The 24,731-nt window shown below is 44.2% G+C and overlaps 1 protein-coding gene across 2 annotated transcripts in view; it reads right to left on the reverse strand.

The window, feature by feature from the left end:
- Positions 1 to 24,731, reverse strand: part of LOC110521793 (3',5'-cyclic-AMP phosphodiesterase 4B) — a 304,641-nt gene that overhangs the window by 54,520 nt on the left and 225,390 nt on the right. For both annotated transcript variants that reach the window (XM_090231987.1, XM_036969410.2), the window contains one exon: positions 5,503 to 5,552. In XM_090231987.1, the coding sequence (XP_090088113.1) occupies positions 5,503 to 5,552 (50 nt within the window). The remainder of the gene's footprint in view (positions 1 to 5,502; positions 5,553 to 24,731) is intronic.

A 24,731-nucleotide genomic window follows, 5' to 3' on the forward strand; every position in this document is an offset into this window, starting at 1 on the left:
AGTGAGCTAGATTGTATGCTCCAAAAAAATTGGGAAACATTTTGTTTAACTTTTTCTTTTTTCTTCTCAAAAAGATAGGTGTCAAAATGAATGGCATCCGAAAAAGTCTTATCAATTAAATCAAACAAAATTAAATCTGCATAAACATTCTACTTAATTATTATTTTTTTGATCTCAGCCTAAGGAACTGTATGGTGGCCTTCTATGGCTTCCTGTTTCACTAGGGTATAAAAACGAGGTAACACCCATTTAAAATCTGTTTGTCATCCATCACCATTGGGAAAGGCAAAGAGCTCACAAACGAAGAGGCAAATGGTTGTTGACCTTCAGAAAACATGCAATGGGCTACAAAACTATTGCTACAAAATGAAATATACCACTTACCATTCAAATCTGAGGGCCAAAGTTAAATATTACTTTTCAATTTTTGATTTTTTTAAACAGGGAGTCACTATTGAGACCAGGGAGCCCTGCACATACAATTCACGAATCAAAATCCAATGCAAATCAAATCAGTGCAAAAACAAACACAAATACGACACAATACAACAAACAATCAAGAACAACAGCCACATGTTTCAGGTAATAGTTCCCCAATCAATAGTTGTAATTGCCCAAGAGGCATCAAGGGCGTCCAATTGCAGTGTATTTTGCAGTAAGTTCCAGCAATCAGGTGCATTAAAACTAAAAGCGGATTTACCTAATTACAGAACTAATTATAGAACTTGGTCGCATCTTCAGGTCAAGTCTCCAAATCTACACTTAGATGTCATCTCCATGCCAATGGGCTCTTTGGAAGGGTTGCCAGAAAATATTCTACTGAGAGCAATCGACAAATGTAAAAGCCTGGAGTTTGATAAACAGCATTGGCTGGGATTGGAACCGGTGTCAGAAAATAGAGGTCTTTGGCCACGCACACCAGTGGTGGGTTTGGCGTTGAAAGAAGGATGCATGTGCAGAAAAGAACCTCATACCACCTATAAAATATGCTGGTGGAGAGGCTGTTTTTCTTCCATTGGTCAATAGCATGATGAACTCCACCAAGTACCAGGTCATTTTAGCCCAAAACCTGGTTGCCTCTGCCAGGAAACGGAAACTTGGCAGCAAGTGGATTTTTCCAGCAAGACAATAACCCCAAGCACACTTCAACATCCACAAAGAAACGGCTAATTGACCACAAAATCATTATTTTGCCATGGCCATCTCAGTCTCTGGACCAACTTTGAAAACCTGCGGTTTGAATTGAAGAAGGCGCCGACCAAAAGATATCAAGGATCTGGAAAGATTCTGCATGCCCTCGGATCCCTCCCAATATTTCTCAAATCTCATAAACATTTCAAAAAGGCTCAGTACCATATTCTTTGCAAAGGGAGGTTGCTGAACACAGGGATGAGTACAGAAAACAGGGATGCCAATACTTTTGACGGCTATCTTTTTAAAAATAGATTGTTTTGTATATTACACGTTAAACAAAATCTCTTTCATAATATAATTAACAAAAATAAAATTTGGAGCATACAATATAGCTCAGTATTTGTGTTATTTTTGCTCATCTTTATCAGGGGTGACAATAATTTTGGACCTGACTGTGTGTGTTTCCACTATCCATCGTCCAGTCAACACAGGCAGGGAAAACACTTCCTCTGTAATTCTAGAACTATGACAGAGTAACAGAGGCCTCTGTTATGCATGACCATCACAGCAACAGAACAGCAACATTCCTCTGGTGAGAAATGCACAGGAATCGAGGAAGCAGGCAGACATCCCCAACCTGTTCTGATAGTCATCTGTGATTAGTGACAATCGCTCTCCTCTATCTCTCTCCTATATCTGTCCATCATCACGGCCACCGTGAGAAACGGCACTTGGGTTTTTCCAATTCCCTGCATGGCCTGCCGCTGCGGTGTGCGCTACATGGCGCGTGTCACTTAGTGTGCCGGTGGGAAGTTATGACAACAGTCCCCGCTGTGCTAGTCCTCACTGTGATAAGAACAATAGGTACTGATAACCTTATGGAGTCTGTGTGTGGTTATTTCCATTCTCTACTGCACAAGATATAGTATACAGTCTTGTGGATTTTTCCATTCTCTCCCGTGCTGTACAACATACACAACAATAACAGAACAGATGATGAGGCCCTGTCCCTAACACTTATCACGGCTCGTGCCATGACATTGCGTGAACTGCGAGTGTGCAGATCGCAGACCAGTGTGTGTGTGTGTGTGTGTGTTTCTACCAGCGCCTACGTGTTTGTGCGGTGTGGGCATAGAGACAATGGCCCTTTGTCTGACTGCATCCTATTTTTCCCCCAGTCCGCTGAGTGAGCAAACACAGTGGCAACACACACACACACAGCTTCCCTGCCTGCCAGACACAAAAACACCTCCTGGGTTATGTCAGTCCGTCCACCGCATTCCTTTACGGCAGGGACAACAGGCCAATAACAGGATCAATCTGCTCCCCTCTTCCTGCCCTCCGTTTCCTCTCCTCCGCCAGCCCGTAAAGAGAGGGGGAGCAGACAGAGGGAGGATGGGACAGGTATCACTCTTTCCCTCTGTCTCATTGTCTCCAGGGCGAGACAGAAAAAGCCAGGGGTGGGTGTAGAGTTACATCACCCACTGTCATAGAGGGGATGGGGGGGGGGGGGGGTACAGGTGGAACAGGGAATTCAACCTCTCAGAGCATGGGAAGAAAAGAGGATCTGGAATGGGATAGAGGTGAGGGAGTCAGAGTGCAAATTAAGGGGGGCCCAGGGGGTTGCTGTCAGACATGAATCCCCCTAAATGTAACAAAGTCTAACTTTAGTGGGGGTCAACAAATTGTCCTATTTGTTTAAAATGCAATGCAATTTGTGCTGCTACAGTGGTAAATATCAAGATTAAAAGCCTATTCCAAATTAAACGAACACCCCCGTCTCTGTTTCATGGTTTCCATTTTGTATTTTTTTTTTTCATGTGTCTGCACTTGTCATCCTGGGACAGTCCTGTATTTCAGCCCCTTTTCAGGTGTCCCAATTTTTCTTTCTGCAAAAAAAGGTAATTATGTCAGCAAGACGCATCAATGAATTTAATAACCTCTTACAAGAGTGTAGACCCAATGACAATCACCCAATTTCATCACTTTGGGGTGTTTCGTAACAGGTGTTTCTTTCCATTCATCAAATGACTGGAGTGCACAGTGCACTTTTTGGACAATGGCAATTATTCTGCGAAAAATGCGCAGGTAGCCTACTGTTTGAAGTGATTTGTTCGACAATAAGATGAAAACTTCATGACTGGTTGTATTCATGCCAAATTAAAAAGTAACTTTTTAAAAAAAAATAACATTAAATGACATGTTTTTACTAGGCCCATCCCAAAATGTTGCGCACACATACCGTACTATAGGTCCTGTGGAGAAAAAAAACAGCACCGTATAATTCGCTCTCTCGAGGGAGTGATGAATAGAGGGCGGTGTCATATTCCTGGTGGCTTCATGCAGAGTAGCTATGCAGAAGGTAACCGACAACACAGTCAAAGCATTCAGCTACAATATGTGGATGTCTCATCCACCAGCTTTGTGTCTAGATATGACCTAAGCTAACCTAAGCAAGTGAGGGAAAATTTATTATTGGAGGATTGGCTGAGTGCAGTCTGTCTATCTGACCATTCACAATGAGCTCAATGAAGGTAAAACATCTCCAATCAAAATGTCCAACCCTTCAGCACTGCAGTCAATTACTCTTGTGCTACTGCCAGCAGCCTGCTAGTGATGATGCTCTCTGAGGAGACTTTGAACTAAAACTACTGATAGGAAAACGCATCAAGTATCAGACTGACAGCGCACGACCCTGGATGGATTTACTCAATAGGTAGAGTAATCTGCTTATTGGAAGCCCCCCACACACACACTCAGGACCTGATGAGCCCTCCCTCTCCAGATACTGGAAGTGCTGGTCTGTCCATCTGTGCTGACAGGAAGTCAACAAAAGCCACATGCAGGCGGGCTGACGTCAATCAGGGCCCCGCACCACTGTCACACAGGAACACCTCCCTTCCCACAGCAACACACCCACACCCGCTCATATACACACACCCGCTTGAACACACACACTCTGATACACAAACACACTAGTGCAGGACTCCACTCTAAACACACAAAAACACCTATACACTGTGCATTTGCACATACAGAAATGCAAATGTAGGCCTACTCATATGGACGCACATGCACTCTCTCACACACACATTCACACACACACAACATACACCTACAAAAACACGTACACACTGCGCACTTGCACATACACAAATGCAAATGTAGGCCTACTCATATGGATGCACATGCACTCACTCTCTCACACACACACACACACACACACACACACACACACACACACTGTGCATTGCACATACAGAAATGCAAATGTAGGCCTACTCATATGGACGCACATGCACTCTCACATCCCGCACCTGCTCTTCTCTATTTTAATCTGTCTTCTCTTTCTCTGGGAACTAGGCACAGTAGTCAAACCTCTTCAAAATGAGACAGATGCAATAAAAGGGCGTACTTCTGTAATACAGGTTAACCAAAATGATGAAGTCAATGTTATTAATCCTGTAAATCAACCGGGCCAACAATAAAGTGGACTCCTCTGTCCTTGCATTCCTTGTATTGTAAGTCCAATGACTGGAAGTGTTTAGGATAACACACAGTGAGAGGAATGAGAGGCATGAAAGTAAGCTCCCTGTGTTATGACTGTCTGTAGCAGGAGACTCAATGGCATCCCAGACTCCTTCATTGTGACGCTAACCACTAACGAAATCTCACACTTATCCTGCTATGTTTAATCAACATTTCGGAGAGCTCCTCTATCTCTCTTGTCTCACCATTCAAGTGTGTGTGTGTGTGTGTGTGTGACAAAAAGGCTTTAGTGTGAGTAGCACAGGCTGCCATAACAACATCACCCATATACACAGCTTGATAGCTAGTGACGTAGTGTAGGCTGAGAGCATTAAGCTCAAGGACACAGTAAGGAGTTCCCAATCACACACACACCATTGTCTCAACTCCCTAATAATGGGTCCAGTACATTTCTAATGAGCAAGATTCACATTGTTGTATTTTCAGTGAGAAGATAAAGACATTGGGATAGAGTGGTGAGAGTAAGAGGTTTTCTGAAACTTCCCATCAGAGCAGTGATAAATACAGACTAAATACAGGCTGGGGGTGGGGAGGGGGATGTATCTGAACCGATGACAGGGAGGGACAGGGTCGGGGGTGAGGTCTCAGGGTCTCAAGAAATCAAGAGAAGAAAGAGGGAAAGAAGGAGAAAGAGAGAGAAAGACAGGAGAGACGAGAGACCAGAAGAACCGTCTTGACATTGAGACAGTGTTTTAAGACTTAGGCTGATTCAAACAACAGTCAGTGAGTCAGTGGCAAACAGATGGACAGACAAACCAATATCACTTTTTTTGGGACAGAAGATGCATTGTAGGAGAGAGCAGTGCATTGTGGTCTTACCTGGCAAACAGACTCTGGTGATGGGAGGCTGAGTGGCCACAGGGGACCTCCTGAGGAGAGAGAAAAAAAATGCAATAACATTATCAGTATGGACATGAAGTAAATGTTGATAGGCCTACATCAGATCATTGTGTAATGGCCAACCACATCTGCTAAGCCAATATCAGTTAAGTGCCTCTACATGAAGAGAAACAGAGGAAGACGGACAGAGGAGCATAAGAATGTCTGTGAGGATTAAAAAAGAAACACTGAAAGAAAGCGATTGTGTGAGAGAGAAAATGATAGAGAGATAGAGAGCAAGAGCAAGAGACAGGTGGGGAGAAACAGAGAGAATGAGAGACCGAGAGAGAATGAGATTGAAAAAGGGACCAGGCAAATGAGGAATAAAATGTGAATTGCGTTCAACCTTTTCATTCAACAAGCTCAAAGCCCATCTGCCTGATCCACACTGAGTGTGTGTGTATGAGCGTGTGTGTGCCTGCAATTGTGTGTTTAACTACGTGTGTGAAGTGTGTCTGCGAGAGTGTGTGTGTGTGTGTGTGTGAGTGCGCGCGTGTGTGAAAAGGAGAGAGCTGAGAGAGAGAGTGTGAGATTAATGTAGGTCATGGAGGCTTTGGGTTTTCAATGAGGCAGGCTATTCAACACAAGCGTTTTAATAGGAGAGCTTGCGTTCCAGTATCTTACAGCGTGCTAGAGACAGACCCGACAATAACAGGGTGATATCTAGGGTGCAGGAGGAAGGATGCCCTACACTAAATCTTTCCGACTGAAGCTTTACACCCCAGTTCCGAGTGGAGTCATTCTAGAGAAGGATGTTACTGTATGTACTCCCTAGTAAGTGACTCACGCATAGCCTGTCATGTGCACATTACGTTTCAGACGTACCAGACAGACTAACAGCAGATATGACTTAGCACGCACAACCTAATCACTCACATAATGACAGTCCACATCAGGTCAAATTCAATGTTGATGTACATTAAGTATAAACGTCCACAAATGAATTTGAGAAATTAGATTTTAGTATTTTGTTTTGAAGCTGATGTTTTGATTAGAACCAATATTCTCTGTGTCGGTGGTAATAGGGTTGTTTTTGTACGTTTTTCAAACCATCCCACAGCTAAACCCGCTTGACAAAAGACTGCAAACAGATTGTCCCGTTTTCACGAGGAAAAATAAAAACCTGGCGGTTTACATTCTGCGGTGCAGCGTACCATCTCTCTCCTCGGCGTTATTATTAAACTTAGTTGAGAAAAACACAAGGGAGAGAAGGAATCCGAGGTCTCATTGAAACCTGGCAGAATAATAAGACATGCGTTCTAGGTTCCGTGTTCTAAGATCACTTGTTCTGCCTGAGGATGAACGACGTGTCGAACTGTGAAAATGTTCCCATGCAGCGAGACGGTTCCAGTGAGATCATGAGTGGGTTGCAGGGCTGCCCAATCGAGTTCAACTGTAGACATCATCTATCAGACCCTTCATCTCTAAACCCCTCTCCAACACCACAACCCCTCAATATTATGACTATACTGCTACCTACTGTACTGGTGGGATGAGTTTCGGTGTTGAATGAAAATGGCTGAATGAATGTTAGTATAGGAATACAGCTTGCACTCTTTGTTGCAGGGATCATAATGCTTGTGTTTATTAACTGACACTTTTAATATTCTGGATAATAAAAGTATGATCAGAGTTTTCGTTGAGGCTATGTCATCATTATAGCATAGTTAATGTGCAATGTTTTAGCTTAACATTTGTGTGGAATCCGTTGATGCGTTGGATACCAGATAACGTTAAAAGTATTGCGCGAAAACATTGCTTGGTAGGCGGGGGCGAAGGACACTGCGTACAGGTGTCCTAGCCATCTAGCTAGCTACTTCACTCGCCGTAACGTTAACTGCAGTGTTGCCAACTCCTCAGTAAGGAAAGTAGCTATTGGCTGTCCTATAAGTCGCTAAATGACGTCATCACCTAATTTGCCATGTGCATGTAATTGTGATGGACCCTGTAGGAGAGAGGAATAACATCATGGGAGAGACAAAAAGTAAGTAAAAAACACCCTAAATATGTTTAGAACTACAAATGAGCAAGCTGCAGAGGGTGGCACACACAGCGATTAAGAACCGGATATTTGAGGGAATACTCCTCCTTCAGCACTTTATGGACCCCATTGTTAATCCCCGTCATAACGGAGGAATTGTCAGTCCCTATCCCCAGGGGTTTCTCCTTTTTAAGACAACACTTCTCGAGGAAAGCCACAACAGCACGGGCTATAGATTTGGCATCTCCTCCCTCCAACTCAACAAGGCCCAGAAATGTTGATACAATTGTCTGCTTGGTGTTGCTAAAGTACCTTATCACAACCCCCAGGTACTTAGAAACATTTACATCCGTGGACTCATTGAGGAGGAGGCTGAAACGCTGGTCACCCACATCTGCAACCAACTTTTTCAGTAACTATGGTGCTAGAACACCATTAACCATTTCTGTGCACTTTGTCCTGTGCATTTTGAAGTGGGTAGCAGCAGTGGAGTCTGAGAAAGCATGATAGTGTAACCGGTGCTGTACTGCACCGCTGAAACTCTGCGTTGTGTGTGGTTGATTGAGACTATAGATGTGGACTTTTGGAGATCAGGTAGTTTTAATCAAGCAGAAATGACTCTCTGCATCCTGCATCTGCATCCAAAAGGAAATAAAACATTAGTAGAGCCACATATGTTCTGAGAATCGTCGCCTCTTTCTCTCTCAGTGCATCAAAATTATTTTTGAATACAACAATGTGTTCAGCCTCTCCTTATTATACATAACATATTTTACATAGATAAAACCACATACCTGCATCCAAAAGGAAATAAAACATTTGTAGAGCCACATATGTTCTGCGAATCGTCGCCTCTTTCTACAACAGATGCACAATAGGAGGGACTGGGATCATTCGAGGAGCTAGCCATCGTTCACACATACAATAGCCTGCTAATACCTTAGCTGGCTAATAACCACATGTTGAATTCAGAATGTTGATATCATCCTAAAAAGTACAATTACAAGTGCATCTTAACAATACCATCCACTTATGAGTAACCTCTAAATATACATCATTATTCATGAACAAAACACTGTGTGTATGACTTTGTACTTAAAAGAATCAAACTTTTCTGAAGACAACAGAAAAAGCGTGCCAACCTCTCATAGTGCATCAAAATGATTTGAGCACGCAGGGCAGAACGGAAGTACACACTCCCCTACTCCCAGGATGCAGGCATGCATAATAACAAATCAACATGACATATTAATATCTGAACCTGGTGAAATTCACATAGTACTTTAACAACTGTTACAATAGCTAATGCCATGGTGGCTGCTTGTTTTGGGTGGAATGTTATAAGTCTTTGCCTTTTGAGTATGTTTTTGAGTTGTCATGTGTTTTTTTTACATCACTAAGTTTGGCGTAGAAATCAGCCTTACAATACAGGCAGGATGCCCGTGTATCATCTCCAATAGACGGCTTCAACCAGCCTTTGAATTCAGGGTTTGATTCCCACTCCTTTCTGTATTTTTGAATGTAGAGTTTAGACTGAGGCATGATGAGCTAGCCAGCTAGATGTTTAGTTTATGTCACAAAGAGGCACACACACTGTGGACAAGGTGAGTAAGTGACTGAGGCTGTGTGAGTCAAATGCAGCGATTTATTTTTGTGCAGTGATTTATTTTAGGCAAAGAACATTTTACATTTACATCCCGCCCTGAATGTAAGCCAGGGCGGGATCAGCCAGCGGCGGCTTCCCGCATGCGCGATTAATTTGCAGTTTGGACGGGAGGGGTGAACATCTCCTGCTCTGACTGCAGCTGGGGGACTATTGCGAGAGGACTGGGACACCTGTGAGTGCTTTGGGACGGGGTTGGGGCCCGCGGCAGCACTCGCTGCTCGTTGAGAAGAGTAAGAACGATACGTGCTTTCACGTCAGTCTCCAAAAGTGTTCAACAACACCAGAAAAAGTCGCTAGGTTTATCACTAGTCGATTTTTAAAAAATGTGTCGCTAGAGGGGTCTGAATACTCGTTAAATATAGCGAAAAAGTCGCTAAATTGGCAACACTAGTTAACTGAACTGTGGGAAATCAGTGCTCGGCAGGCGGGGCCGAAGGACACTGTGTACCGTTCATACGTTCATTGTGTATTAGTTTTGACCTAAAGTCCGTTGTCAGTAGTTTGGACGCTATCCTCTCTGTGGTAAACAGAAGAAAAAAATCTTAAACTTCATGTGTCAGGCCCGGAAGTGACCGTCCTGGCTTTGGAGAGGGGCCTGAGAGATACAGGGCCTGTTAGATGAGATCTGCAGCTAGACCCCTCTCGGGCTGCCATCTCTCATGCATTGGGCATGAGACGCACACATTTGACCCTCTTCTCATGCTCACATGCCACACATCTTAAATCTCACACACTGAAAAGTACTGCTTTTATTTGTCTAATTAGTCCATTGTATAGTCAGTGAGTTAGCTTTTCAACTGTGACTCCAAATACCTTTGAAATCGGCGCATCTGCGCCTCGAATTTAACATCACCAGCGGAACCTCTATCATTGTCCTGTCCTGCCACAGCACTGTGAACCGAGGCACATTGAATCATAGGATTGGTCTAGTTGTGTAAGAGATCAAGGGGATTAGATGCGCGTTTAAAGAAATGCCCCTCAAGATTAGAGAGGAGCCGAAGCGGCTGAATGGAGAGAAAGAACGTACGTTCTCCAATGAGTTTATAAAACTGTAAAAAGAGCAACACGAGTGCTGTTTTCTTGCACATTACACAATGTTGTCAACAAATTAGGTTGCTGTTACTCCCGTCCCTATTGCAAAATGCTGCCTTAAATCAATGTGGTTATTGGTACCTAATGTAGCAGGTTTGAAAGAAATGCCTGAGCATTGTTTCTTTCTTTCTGGTGCTGATATGGAAAAAAAAACTGTCGGGGAAGGTTATCTTGTTCTGTTCAACCAATCCAATAAATGTAGAGGAGGAGTTAAGATGGATTGTCGCCTTGTTAACGTTCAAAAGCAGAAGTTGCGTCACAGGCTCTCTTTCCAATTCCCCTGAAAAACTGATTCACCCGGTTGTTATCAGCCCTCCTTGGTGACAAAGGGCCAGGGTTTGGACTGCTCCTACAACTTTGCTTCGGTAGTGCAGTTTAACTGACGCCCAGCCCAGGAAGACAATTTCCATAGACGGCCACAAAGAGAAGTCAAATTTGAACATTCCTAATAAAACACTTTAGTCATCACCTTTGTGCCCGAAACATCCATTGAGTTATTCAAATAATTGTCGCTGAGGACAATTTTTCCCATCACTCACAGCAGAAGAAATAATTGTATTTATTTATCCAATGTCTGCCATATTTTTGGATCACATGTGCGCACCGAGTGTTAGTTCTCGTGTGAAGTTGGACCATGTAAATCAGATGCAACCCGGATATAGATGGTCCATAAATTGGCATATGAGAACATCAGTAGGTTAAGCTGAATATAACTCCATTCTCTAGTTTTTATACCTTAACGGTTGGTGATTGGCATTAGTAGGATAAACTATAGACGGGTTGGTTGTTTAGCAACAAAACCGACGTGTGTGCAACTACGGGGCAAAACAGACAGGGTTGGCTTAGATTGTTGACAACATGTAAACTACATGGGGCAAAAAAGTATTTAGTCAGCCACCAATTTTGCAAGTTCTCCCACTTAAAAAGATGAGAGAGAGGCCTGTAACTTTCATCATAGGTACACTTCAACTATGACAGACAAAATGAGGGAAAAAAATCCAGAAAATCACATTGTAGGCAATTTATGGTGGAAAATAAGTATTTGGTCACCTACAAACAAGCAAGATTTCCGGCTCTCACAGACCTGTAACTTCTTCTTTAAGAGGCTCCTCTGTCCTCCACTCGTTACCTGTATTAATGGCACCTGTTTCAACTTGTTATCAGTATAAAATACACCTGTCCACAACCTCAAACAGTCACACTCCTAACTCCACTATGGCCAAGACCAAAGAGCTGTCAAAGGACACCAGAAACAAAATTGTAGACCTGCACCAGGCTGGGAAGACTGAATCTGCAATAGGTAAGCAGCTTGGTTTGAAGAAATCAACTGTAGGAGCAATTATTAGGAAATGGAAGACATACAAGACCACTAATAATCTCCCTCGATCTGGGGCTCCACGCAAGATCTCACCCCGTGGGGTCAAAATGATCACAAAAAATCCCAGAACCACACGGGGGGACCTAGTGAATGACCTGCAGAGAGCTGGGACCAAAGTAACAAAGCCTACCATCAGTAACACACTACGCCGCCAGGGACTCAAATCCTGCAGTGCCAGACGTGTCCCCGTGCTTAAGCCAGTACATTTGGATGTTCCAGAAGAAGATTGGGAGAATGGTGTCATCTGACCATATGACAAAATATAACTTTTTGGTAAAAAACTCAACTCGTCGTGTTTGGAGGACAAAGAATGCTGAGTTGCATCCAAAGAACACCATACCTACTGTGAAGCATGGGGGTGGAAACATCATGCTTTGGAGCTGTTTTTCTGCAAAGGGACCAGGATGACTGATCCGTGTAAAGGAAAGAATGAATGAGGCCATGTATCGTGAGATTTTGAGTGAAAACCTCCTTCCATCAGCAAGGGCATTGAAGATGAAACGTGGCTGGGTCTTTCAGCATGACAATGATCCCAAACACACCGCCCGGGCAACGAAGGAGTGGCTTCGTAAGAAGCATTTCAAGGTCCTGGAGTGGCCTAGCCAGTCTCCAGATCTCAACCCCATAGAAAATCTTTGGAGGGAGTTGAAAGTCCGTGTTGCCCAGCAACAGCCCCAAAACATCACTGCCCTAGAGGAGATCTGCATGGAGCAATGGGCCAAAATACCAGCAATAGTGTGTGAAAACCTTGTGAAGACTTACAGAAAACATTTGACCTCTGTCATTGCCAACAAAGGGTATATTAACAAAGTATTGAGATAAACTTTTGTAATTGACCAAATACTTATTTTCCACCATAATTTGCAAATAAATTCATTAAAAATCCTACAATGTGATTTTCTGGATTTTCTTTCTCATTTTGTCGTTCATAGTTGAGGTGTACCAATGATGAAAATCACAGGCGTCTCTCGTCTTTTTAAGTGGGAGAACTTGCACAATTGGTGGCTGACTAAATACTTTTTTGCCCCACTGTAGTCTCCTATGTTTATTGAAAACATAAATTAATTAGCATTTGCTGTCTCTCAAATACATTGTTACAGTTAGTGGTTAGCAACAGTGCCTTCGGAAAGTATTCAGACCCCTTGACCCCGTGTGTGTGTGTGTGTGTGTGTGTGTGTGTGTGTGTGTGTGTGTGTGTGTAGGTAAGTAAAGAAATAAAACAGTAAAAAGACATTTGAAAAAAAAAACAGTAGCAAGGCTATATACAGACACCGGTTAGTCGGGCCAATTGAGGTAGTATGTACATGAATGTATAGTTAAAGTGACTATGCATATAAGATAAAGAGAGAGAAGCAGCAGCGTAAAAGAGAGGTTGGAGGGGGAACACAATGCAAATAGTCCGGGTAACCATTTGGTTACCTGTTCAGGAGTCTTATGGCTTGGGGGAAAAAACTGTTGAGAAGCCTTTTTGTCCTAGACTTGGCACTCCGGTACCGCTTGCCATGCGGTAGTAAAGAGAACAGTCTATGACTGGGGTGGCAGGGTCTTTGACAATTTTCATGGCCTTCCTCTGACACCACCTGGTGTAGAGGTCCTGGATGGCAGGCAGCTTTGCCCCAGTGATGTACTGGGCCGTACGCACTACCCTCTGAAGTGCCTTGCGGTTGGAGGCTGAGCAATTGCAGTACCAGGCAGTGATGCAACCTCGATGTTGCAGCTGTAGAACCTTTTGAGGATCTCAGACCCATGCCAAATCTTTTTAGTTTCCTGGGGGCGAATCGGCTTTGTCGTGCCTTCTTCACGACTGTCTTGGTGTGTTTGGACCATTCTAGTTTGTTGGTGATGTGGACACCAAGGAATTTGAAGCTCTCAACCTGCTCCACTACAGCCCCGTCGATGAGAATGGGGACGTGCTCGGTGCTCATTTTCCTGTAGTCCACAATCATCTCCTTAGTCTTGGTTACGTTGAGGGATAGGTTGTTATTCTGGCACCAACCGGCCAGGTCTCGGACCTCCTCCCTATAGGCTGTCTCGTCGTTGTCGGTGATCAGGCCTACCACTGTTGTGTCGTCAGCAAACTTGATGATGGTGTTGGAGTCGTGCCTGGCCATGCCTAGTGGGTGAACAGGGAGTACAGGAGGGGACTGAACACGCACCCCTGGGGAGCTCCAGTGTTGAGGATCAGCGTGGCAGATGTGTTGCTACCTACTCTCACCACCTGGGGGTGGCCCGTCAGGAAGTCCAGGATCCAGTTGCAGAGGGAGGTGTTTAGTCCCAGGTTCCTTAGCTTAGTTATGAGCTTTGAGGGTACTATGGTGTTGAACGCTGAGCTGTAGTCAATGAATAGCATTCTCACATAGGTGTTCCTTTTGTCCAGGTGGGAAAGGGCAGTGTGGAGTGCAATAGAGATTGCATCGTCTGTGGATCTGTTTGGGCGGTATGCAAATTGCAGTGGGTCTAGGAATTCTGGGATAATAGTGTCAGCACATGCCCGGAGCACACGTCCTGGTAATCCATCTGGCTCCGCAGCCTTGTGAATGTTGACCTGTTTAAAGGTCTTACTCACGTCGGCTACGGAGAGCGTGATCACACAGTCATCCAGAACAGCTGATGCTCTCATGCATGCCTCAGTGTTGCTTGCCTCGAAGCGAGTATAGAAGTGATTTAGCTCGTCTGGTAGGCTCGTGTCACTGGGCAGCTCGCGGCTGTGCTTCCCTTTGTAGTCTGTAATAGTTTGCAAGCCCTACCACATCCAACGAGTGTCAGAGCCGGTGTAGTATGATTCAGTCTTAGCCCTGACGCTTTGCCTGTTTGATGGTTCGTCGCAGGGCATAGCGGGATTTCTTGTAAGCTTCTGGGTTAGAGTCCCGCATCTTGAAAGCGGCAGCTCTACCCTTTAGCTCAGTGCGAATGTTGCCTGTAATCCATGGCTTCTGGTTGGGGTATGTACGTACAGTCACTGTGGGAACGACGTCCTCAATGCACTTATTGATTTACCAAATGGAGGGCGAGGGAGAGCTTTGTACACATCTCTGTGTGGAGTACAGGTGATCTAGAATTATTTTCCCTCTGGTTGCACATTTAACATGTTGATAGAGATTTGGTAGAACTGATTTAAGTCTCCAGCCATTAGGAGCGCCGCCTCTGGGTGAGTGGTTACCTGCTTGCTTATTTCCTTATACAGCTGGCTGAGTGTGGTAAATAAACAGCCACGAAAAGTATAGCTGAGAACTCTCTAGTCAAGTAGTGTGGCCTGCAATTTATCACACTATACTCTACTTCAGGCAAGCAAAATCTAGAGACCTCCTTAGATTTCGTGCACCAGCTGTTTTTTACAAATATGCACAGACCGCCCCCCCTCGTCTTACTGGAGTGTGCTGTTCTATCCTGCCCGCGCAGCATTTTTTGATGTCCCGTTGGTAGGATATTCGTGCCTCATCTAGTTTATTGTCCAATGATTGCACGTTAGCGAGTAATATTGATGGTAACGGCAGCTTTCCTAGTTGCCTTATGCGGGTCCAGGCGAGGCATCCGGCTCTTCTTCCTCTGCGTCGCTTCCTTTTGCGAATAAATGGGATGTCTGCCCTGTGGGGTGATTGGAGAATATTGTGTGAGTCCTGCTTGCTGTTGCTGTTGCTGTTGTTGTTGTTGACAAAATCTTCGTCTAATCCGAGGTGAGTGATCGCTGTCCTGATATCTAGAATCTATTTTCTGCCGTAAGATACGGTTGCAAAAACATTATGTACAAAATAATTTACAAAAAAAACCCCCACATAAATAGCATAATTGGTTAGGAGACCGTAAAACGGTGGCCATCTCCTCTGGCGCCATATTTAGTAATATTCCATTGTTAGTAATATTCCAAACCCATGACTAGAACCATTCAACACTGGTCTGACCAATCGGAATCCACGCTTCAAGATTGTTTTGATCACACGGACTAGGAAATGTTCCTGGAAGCCTCAGAGAATAACATTTGTTTATACGCTGACTGGGTGAGTGAGTTTATAAGGAAGTGCATTGGAAATGTTGTACCCACTGTGACTATTAAAACCTACCCTAACCAGAAATCGTGGATAGATGGAGGCATTCGCGCAAAAATGAAAGCGCGAACCACCACATTCAACCATGGCAAGATGTCGGAGAATATGGCCAAATATAAACAGTGTAGTTATTCCCTCCACAAGGCAATCAAACAAGTGAAATGTCGGTATAGGGATGAAGTGGAGTCGCAATTCAACGGCTCAGACACGAGACGTATGTGGCAGGGTCTACAGGCAATTACGGACTTAGCCACGTCACGGATACCGACGTCTTGCTTCCAGACAAACTAAACACCTTCTTTGGCCACTTTGAGGATAATACAGTGCCAATGACACGGCCAGCTACCAAGGACTGCGGCCACTCCCCCTTCTTCTCTGTGGCCGACCACATTATCTCCAAAAAGAATTCTCTTTGATTATAGTCACAGCCGTGTGAATATTTGCCCGCTTTGAGGATAATACCGTGCCACCGACTCTCCCCCCTCTCCTTCTCTGTGGCCGATGTGAGTAAGATATTTAAACATGTTAACACTCGCAAGGCTGCTGGCCCAGATGGCATGACTAGCTGTGTCCTTAGAGCATGCACAGACCAGCTGTCTGGTGTGTTTACGGACATATTCAATCGCTCCCTATCCCAGTCTGGTGTCCCTATTTCAAGATGGCAATCATTGTTCCTGTACCAAAGAAGGCAAAGACTGAACTAAATGACTATCGCTCCGTAGCACTCACTTCTGTCATCATGAAGTGCTTTGAGAGACTAGTCAAGGATCAAATCACCTCCACCTTACCTGCCACCATAGACCAACATCAGTTTGCATACCACCCCAACATGCCCACTGACGATGCAATCACCATCACACTGCACAGTGCCCTATCCCATCTGGACAAGAAGAATACCTATGTATGAATGCTATTCAGACTACAGCTCAGCATTCAACACCATAGTACCCTCCAAGCTCATCATTAAGCTTAAGGCCCTGGGTCTCAACCCCGCCCTGTGCAATTTGGTCCTGGACTTTCTGACGGGCCGCCCCCAGGTGATGAAGGTAGGAAACAACATCTCCAATTCGCTGATCCTCAACACTGGGGCCCACAAACAGTAGAGGGAGCACCCCCCTATCAACGGGACAGCAGTGGAGAAGGTGGAAAGTTTTAAGTTCCTTGGCGTACACATCACAGACAAACTGAAATGGTACACAGACACAGACAGTGTGGTGAAGAAGGCGCAACAGCGAGGCTGAGAAAAATGTGTCTTGTCACCTAAAACCCTCACAATTTTTTACAGATGCACAATTGAGAGCATTCTGTCAGGCTGTATCCCCGCCTGGTACAGCAACTGCACCGCCATCAACCGCAAGGCTCTCCAGAGGATGGTGCGGTCTGCACAACGCATCACCAGGGGGCAAACGACCAGCCCTACAGCACCCAATGTCACAGGAAGGCCAACAAGATCATCAAGGACAACAAACACCCTAGCCACTGCCTGTTCACCCCGCTAACATCCAGAAGGTGAGGTCAGTAAGTGCATCAAAGCTGGGACCGAGAGGCTGAAAAACAGCTTCTATCTCAAGGCCATCAGACTGTTAAATAGCCATCACTAACACAGAGAGGCTGTTGCCGACATACAGACTGAAATCATTGGCCACTTTAAATAATACCACTTTAATAATGTTTACATAACTTACATTACTCATCTCATATGCATTACTGCATTTTATACCATCTATTGCATCTATTGCTGCTCGGCCATCGCTCATCCATATATTTATATGTACATATTCTTATTCCATCCCTTTACATTTGTGTGTATAAGGTAGGTGTTGTGGAATTGTTAAATTACTTGTTGATATTACTGCACTGCCGGCGCTGACAGAGATGGCCGCCTCGCTTCGCGTTCCTAGGAAATTATGCAGTTTTTTGTTTTTTTACGTGTTATTTCTTACATTAGTACCCCAGGTCATCTTAGGTTTCATTACATACAGTCGAAAAGAACTACTGAATATAAGATCAGCATCAACTCACCATCAGTACGACCAAGAATATGTTTTTCGCGACGCGGATCCTGTGTTCTGCCTTACAAACAGGACAACGGAGTGGATCCTATGCAGCGACCCAAAAAAACGACTCCGAAAGAGAGGGAAACGAGGCGGTCTTCTGGTCAGACTCCGGAGACGGGCACAGCGCGCACCACTCCCTAGCATTCTTCTTGCCAATGTCCAGTCTCTTGACAACAAGGTTGATGAAATCCGAGCAAGGGTAGCATTCCAGAGGGACATCAGAGACTGTAACGTCCTTTGCTTCACTGAAACATGGCTCACTGGAGAGACGCTATCCGAAGCGGTGCAGCCAACGGGTTTCTCCACACATCGCGCTGACAGAAACAAACATCTTTCTGGGAAGAAGAGGGGCGGGGGCGTATGCCTCATGGCCAACGTGACATGGTGTGATGAAAGAAACATACAGGAACTCAAATCCTTCTGTTCACCTGATTTAGAATTCCTCACAATCAAATGTAGACCGCATTATCTACCAAGAGAATTCTCTTCGATTATAATCACAGCCGTATATATCCCCCCCCAAGCAGACACATCGATGGCTCTGAACGAACTTTATTTAACTCTTTGCAAACTGGAAACAATTTATCCGGAGGCTGCATTCATTGTAGCTGGGGATTTTAACAAGGCTAATCTGAAAACAAGACTCCCCAAATTTTATCAGCATATCGATTGCGCAACCAGGGGAGGAAAGACCTTGGATCATTGTTACTCTAACTTCCGCGACGCATATAAGGCCCTGCCCCGCCCCCCTTTCGGAAAAGCTGACCACGACTCCATTTTGTTGATCCCTGCCTACAGACAGAAACTAAAACAAGAGGCTCCCACGCTGAGGTCTGTCCAACGCTGGTCCGACCAAGCTGACTCCACACTCCAAGACTGCTTCCATCACGTGGACTGGGAGATGTTTCGTATTGCGTCAGATAACAACATTGACGAATACGCTGATTCGGTGTGCGAGTTCATTAGAACTTGCGTTGAAGATGTCGTTCCCATAGCAACGATTAAAACATTCCCTAACCAGAAACCGTGGATTGATGGCAGCATTCGTGTGAAACTGAAAGCGCGAACCACTGCTTTTAATCAGGGCAAGGTGTCTGGTAACATGACCGAATACAAACAGTGCAGCTATTCCCTCCGCAAGGCTATCAAACAAGCTAAGCGCCAGTACAGAGACAAAGTAGAATCTCAATTCAACGGCTCAGACACAAGAGGCATGTGGCAGGGTCTACAGTCAATCACGGACTACAGGAAGAAATCCAGCCCAGTCACGGACCAGGATGTCTTGCTCCCAGGCAGACTAAATTACTTTTTTGCCCGCTTTGAGGACAATACAGTGCCACTGACACGGCCTGCAACGAAAACATGCGGTCTCTCCTTCACTGCAGCCGAGGTGAGTAAGACATTTAAACGTGTTAACCCTCGCAAGGCTGCAGGCCCAGACGGCATCCCCAGCCGCGCCCTCAGAGCATGCGCAGACCAGCTGGCCGGTGTGTTTACGGACATATTCAATCAATCCCTATACCAGTCTGCTGTTCCCACATGCTTCAAGAGGGCCACCATTGTTCCTGTTCCCAAGAAAGCTAAGGTAACTGAGCTAAACGACTACCGCCCCGTAGCACTCACATCCGTCATCATGAAGTGCTTTGAGAGACTAGTCAAGGACCATATCACCTCCACCCTACCTGACACCCTAGACCCACTCCAATTTGCTTACCGCCCAAATAGGTCCACAGACGATGCAATCTCAACCACACTGCACACTGCCCTAACCCATCTGGACAAGAGGAATACCTATGTGAGAATGCTGTTCATCGACTACAGCTCGGCATTCAACACCATAGTACCCTCCAAGCTCGTCATCAAGCTCGAGACCCTGGGTCTCGACCCCGCCCTGTGCAACTGGGTACTGGACTTCCTGACGGGCCGCCCCCAGGTGGTGAGGGTAGGCAACAACATCTCCTCCCCGCTGATCCTCAACACTGGGGCCCCACAAGGGTGCGTTCTGAGCCCTCTCCTGTACTCCCTGTTCACCCACGACTGCGTGGCCACGCACGCCTCCATCTCAATCATCAAGTTTGCGGACGACACAACAGTGGTAGGCTTGATTACCAACAACGATGAGACGGCCTACAGGGAGGAGGTGAGGGCCCTCGGAGTGTGGTGTCAGGAAAATAACCTCACACTCAACGTCAACAAAACTAAGGAGATGATTGTGGACTTCAGGAAACAGCAGAGGGAACACCCCCCTATCCACATCGATAGAACAGTAGTGGAGAGGGTAGCAAGTTTTAAGTTCCTCGGCATACACATCACAGACAAACTGAATTGGTCCACTCACACAGACAGCATCGTGAAGAAGGCGCAGCAGCGCCTCTTCAACCTCAGGAGGCTGAAGAAATTCGGCTTGTCACCAAAAGCACTCACAAACTTCTACAGATGCACAATCGAGAGCATCCTGGCGGGCTGTATCACCGCCTGGTATGGCAACTGCACCGCCCTCAACCGTAAGGCTCTCCAGAGGGTAGTGAGGTCTGCACAACGCATCACCGGGGGCAAACTACCTGCCCTCCAGAACACCTACACCACCCGATGTCACAGGAAGGCCATAAAGATCATCAAGGACATCAACCACCCGAGCCACTGCCTGTTCACCCCGCTATCATCCAGAAGGCGAGGTCAGTACAGGTGCATCAAAGCTGGGACCGAGAGACTGAAAAACAGCTTCTATCTCAAGGCCATCAGACTGTTAAACAGCCACCACTAACACTGACACTGACTCAACTCCAGCCACTTTAATAATGGGAATTGATGGGAAATGACGTAAATATATCACTAGCCACTTTAAACAATGCTACCTTATATAAATGTTACTTACCCTACATTATTCATCTCATATGCATACGTATATACTGTACTCTATATCATCGACGGTATCCTTATGTAATACATGTATCACTAGCCACTTTATACTATACTATGCCACTTTGTTTACATACTCATCTCATTTGTACATACTGTACTCGATACCATCTACTGTATCTTGCCTATGCTGCTCTGTACCATCACTCATTCATATATCCTTATGTACATATTCTTTATCCCCTTACACTGTGTACAAGACAGTAGTTTTGGAATTGTTAGTTAGATTACTTGTTATTACTGCATTGTCGGAACTAGAAGCACAAGCATTTCGCTACACTCGCACTAACATCTGCTAACCATGTGTATGTGACAAATAAAATTTGATTTGATTGATTTGATTTGATTAGAAGCACAAGCATTTCGCTACACTTGCATTAAACATCTGCTAACCATGTATTTTATTATTATTATTTTTTAAATTACCCCCTTTTCTCCCCAATTTCGTGGTATCCAATTGTTAGTAGTTACTATCTTGTCTCATCGCTACAACTCCCGTACGGGCTCGGGAGAGACGAAGGTCGAAAGCCATGCGTCCTCCGAAACAACCCAACCAAGCCGCACTGCTTCTTAACACAGCGCGCATCCAACCCGGAAGCCAGCCGCACCAATGTGTCGGAGGAAACACCGTGCACATGGCGACCTGGTTACCGTGCACTGCGCCTGGCCTGCCACAGGAGTCGCTAGTGCGTAATGAGACAAGGATATCCCTACCGGCCAAACCCTCCTAACCCGGACGACGCTAGGCCAATTGTGCGGCGCCCCACGGACCTCCCGACAGAGCCTGGGCGCAAACAGCTAGCACTATGCTAACCATGTATTTGACCAATAAAATGTGATTTAATTTTTTATTTGAATAACAAAGTAAACCGTTTTTTTTTTAAATTGTTGCGAATTTATTAAAAACTAAAAACTTAAGTATTACATTTGGATAAGTATTCAGACCTTTTACTCAGTACTTTGTTGAAGCACCTTTGCTAGCGATTACAGCCTCGAGTCCTCTTGGGCATGACGCTACATCCGTGACCAAGGCCCTTCTCCCCCGATTGCTCAGTTTGGCCAGGCGGCAAGCTCTAGGAGGAGTCTTGGTGATTCCAAACTTCTTTCATTTAAGAATGATGGAGGCCACTGTGTTCTTGGGGACCTTCAATGCTGCAGAAATGTTTTGGTACCTTTCCTTAGAACTGTGCTTCGACACAATCCTGTCTCGGAGCTCTACGGACAATTCCTTTGACCTCATGGCTTGGTTTTTGCTTTGACATGCACTGTCAAATGTGGGACCTTATATAGACAGGTGTTTGCTCTCCAAATCATGTCTAATTAATAGAATTTACCACAGTTGTAGAAACATCTGAAGGATGATCAATGGAAGCAGGATGCACCTGAGCAATTTTTGAGTCTCATTGCAAAGAGTCTGAATACTTATGTAAATACGGTATTTGTTTTTTATTTAATAGATTTGCTAAAATTTCAAAACTGTTTTTGCTTTCTCATTATGGGGTACTGTATGTAGATTGCTGAGGATTTGTATTTATTTAATCCATGTTAGAAGAAGGCTGTAATGTAACAAAATGTGGAAAAAGTCAAGGGGTCTGAATATTTTTCGAATAGCACCGTAGCTAGCTAATTTTAGACACATTAGTATCAGTCAAAACCACTCAAAACAAGACATGGTATAAAGAACCAAATAAAACTAGCTGAAATGAGCCACCTACGATTCCCCACATTGCAGCTTCTTATCATTACATATCTGATATGCCTACTTGTGTCTTAGAAAATTAATTTAAATGAGGCTATGTATGTTTGCAGCCATTCATGGACAGTGTTGAATAAGATACAAATAAGTATTGGATAGTAAATACTTCACGCATCAAATATTATGTTTTGACATTTCTGTACTGTGAACATGCTAGGCAAAGGTGGTAGGAGGACTCACAACTCATAAACACATCATATTTTGTCTATGTAGAGTAAGATGATGGCAAGGACCTTCAACTAGTAGGCCTCAACCACCTGAATATTGATCATTAGATTTATCTTGAAGGTTGGGTGATTTGGAGAAATGAATAATTATAACATTTTCAAACACAGAGCAAAACTCTGTTTTCTTTTCCACTGAGACCCCCACACCAGTTGGTCACCGGTGTTTTAGGTTAACGTGAGCTCTAGTGTAATTGTGTTTTCCATCAGGAGTCTGACACGAAAGACTTGGTGGGAGCATAATCAACAGCGTCTGCATCGATCAAGACAATTGCTTTGTGAGAAGGTGCTAAAGTTCACAGTTAACCATTGTTATGTAAATGCGAGCTGAAAAGTACCCAGGGGCTTGGCCCCAAGTCAGGGCAGGTCTGCCAGAGCCATGGCCCAGTGAGACACAGGTGCCAGTCTACGTAGATGGAAACAGAAAAGTATTTTGGGTAAAACACCAGGGTAAATCCTCAATTGGAACTCCGAATATATGAGGGGTGGCCAGCCCTTATGGAGAGCAAGCAGGATTTTCTTCCAGACCTATTTTAAAGAGATAGTTTGCCCAAATTACAAATGTACATGCTTGCTTCCTTACCTTGAAAGCAGCCTATGGACAAGGATATACTGCAATCTATGCTTTGGTTACCTACTGCCATCGACCACTAATATGAGTATTTCCTGTGCAAAGCATTGGTGTAGTGTTAACATGCCACATAACTCCCCACCTAAGAACAGGGATCAATCTCTACGTCCAACCTTCCCACTGTCTCCCCATCTAATTTCCTTACTGTTTAAATAAAGTGTAAAAACATATATATTAAAAAACGTATAATAAATATATTTTTTTAAATTAGCATACTTTAAATGTAATCTTGTCCAGGGGTTGTGCCAGGGGGCAATAAAATTCACAATAGCAAATCTCACACCAAGCGGTCTTCAAAAATTGCCAGCAGCTGGGTTGAATAGTTGGATACTGTCCTCTTGTGGATGAAGATACAAGCTACAGCACATGTACATTCTTTCCTGTTATTTATTATTTGACCCTGCTGGTCATCTATGAATGTTTGAACATCTTGAAGAACAATCTGGCTTTAATGGCCATGTACTCTTATAATCTCCACCCGACACAGCCAGAAGAGGACTGGCCTCTCTCTTGGTTTCTTCCTAGGCTCCTGCCTTTTTAAGGAGTTTTTCCTAGCCACAGTGCTTCTACATCTGCATTGCTCTCTGTTTCGGGTTTTATGCTAGGATTCACATCTGCAGATGTGAAATGAGCTTTATAAATACATTTGATTGATTGATTGTTATTTCCTCCCAGATCTATGGAAGCTCGTTCCTGCCACCAAAATAAAGACATCTGATTAGGAGGTCTGAGATAGTAAGTCGGTATTATGAGATAGTAAGTCGGTATTATGAGATAGTAAGTCATAATTATGAGATAGTATGTCATTATTTGGTAAACAGCTGAGGAATGGGACAGGAGAAATGTAACCACTCTCAAATACATAGATGCAAGGACTGACTATCCATTATATCAAAATGATAGATTTAACCAGGTTTTGAAGCTATACAGGGTTTGTTTACAATAACATTGTTTACAAACAATGAAATAAAAAAAAGCTTATTTTGGGTTCTGATGGGGTAAGACCGTTGATCATGAGGCATTTCAAAGTTACATTTTTTAAGAATCAATGGCTTCATCTGAATAATTTAAAAGTACAAAAATGGATGTACAAATCCCAGATTGCACTTTTTAATGGATTTAATTGCATTAATGAATTCATTAAATCTGATGTCATCCAGATGTCATCAAACAGGCACCAACCCACATCAACAAAACTCTCCAATCCATTAATATGGAACAATATTCCCACAATACAGTCCCTTCAGAAAGTATTCATCCCCCTTGACTTTTTCCACATTTTGTTGTGTCACAGCCTGAATTTAAAATGGATTAAACTGAGATTTTGTGTCACTGGCCTACACACAATACCCTGTGATGTCAATGTGAAATTATGTTTTTAGAAATGTTTGCAAATGAATAAAAAATGAAAAGCTGAAATGT

The sequence above is a fragment of the Oncorhynchus mykiss genome, chromosome 4 (assembly GCF_057628025.1).
Source record: "Oncorhynchus mykiss isolate SJ-2025 chromosome 4, ASM5762802v1, whole genome shotgun sequence".
NCBI classification, from domain to species: Eukaryota; Metazoa; Chordata; class Actinopteri; order Salmoniformes; family Salmonidae; genus Oncorhynchus; species Oncorhynchus mykiss.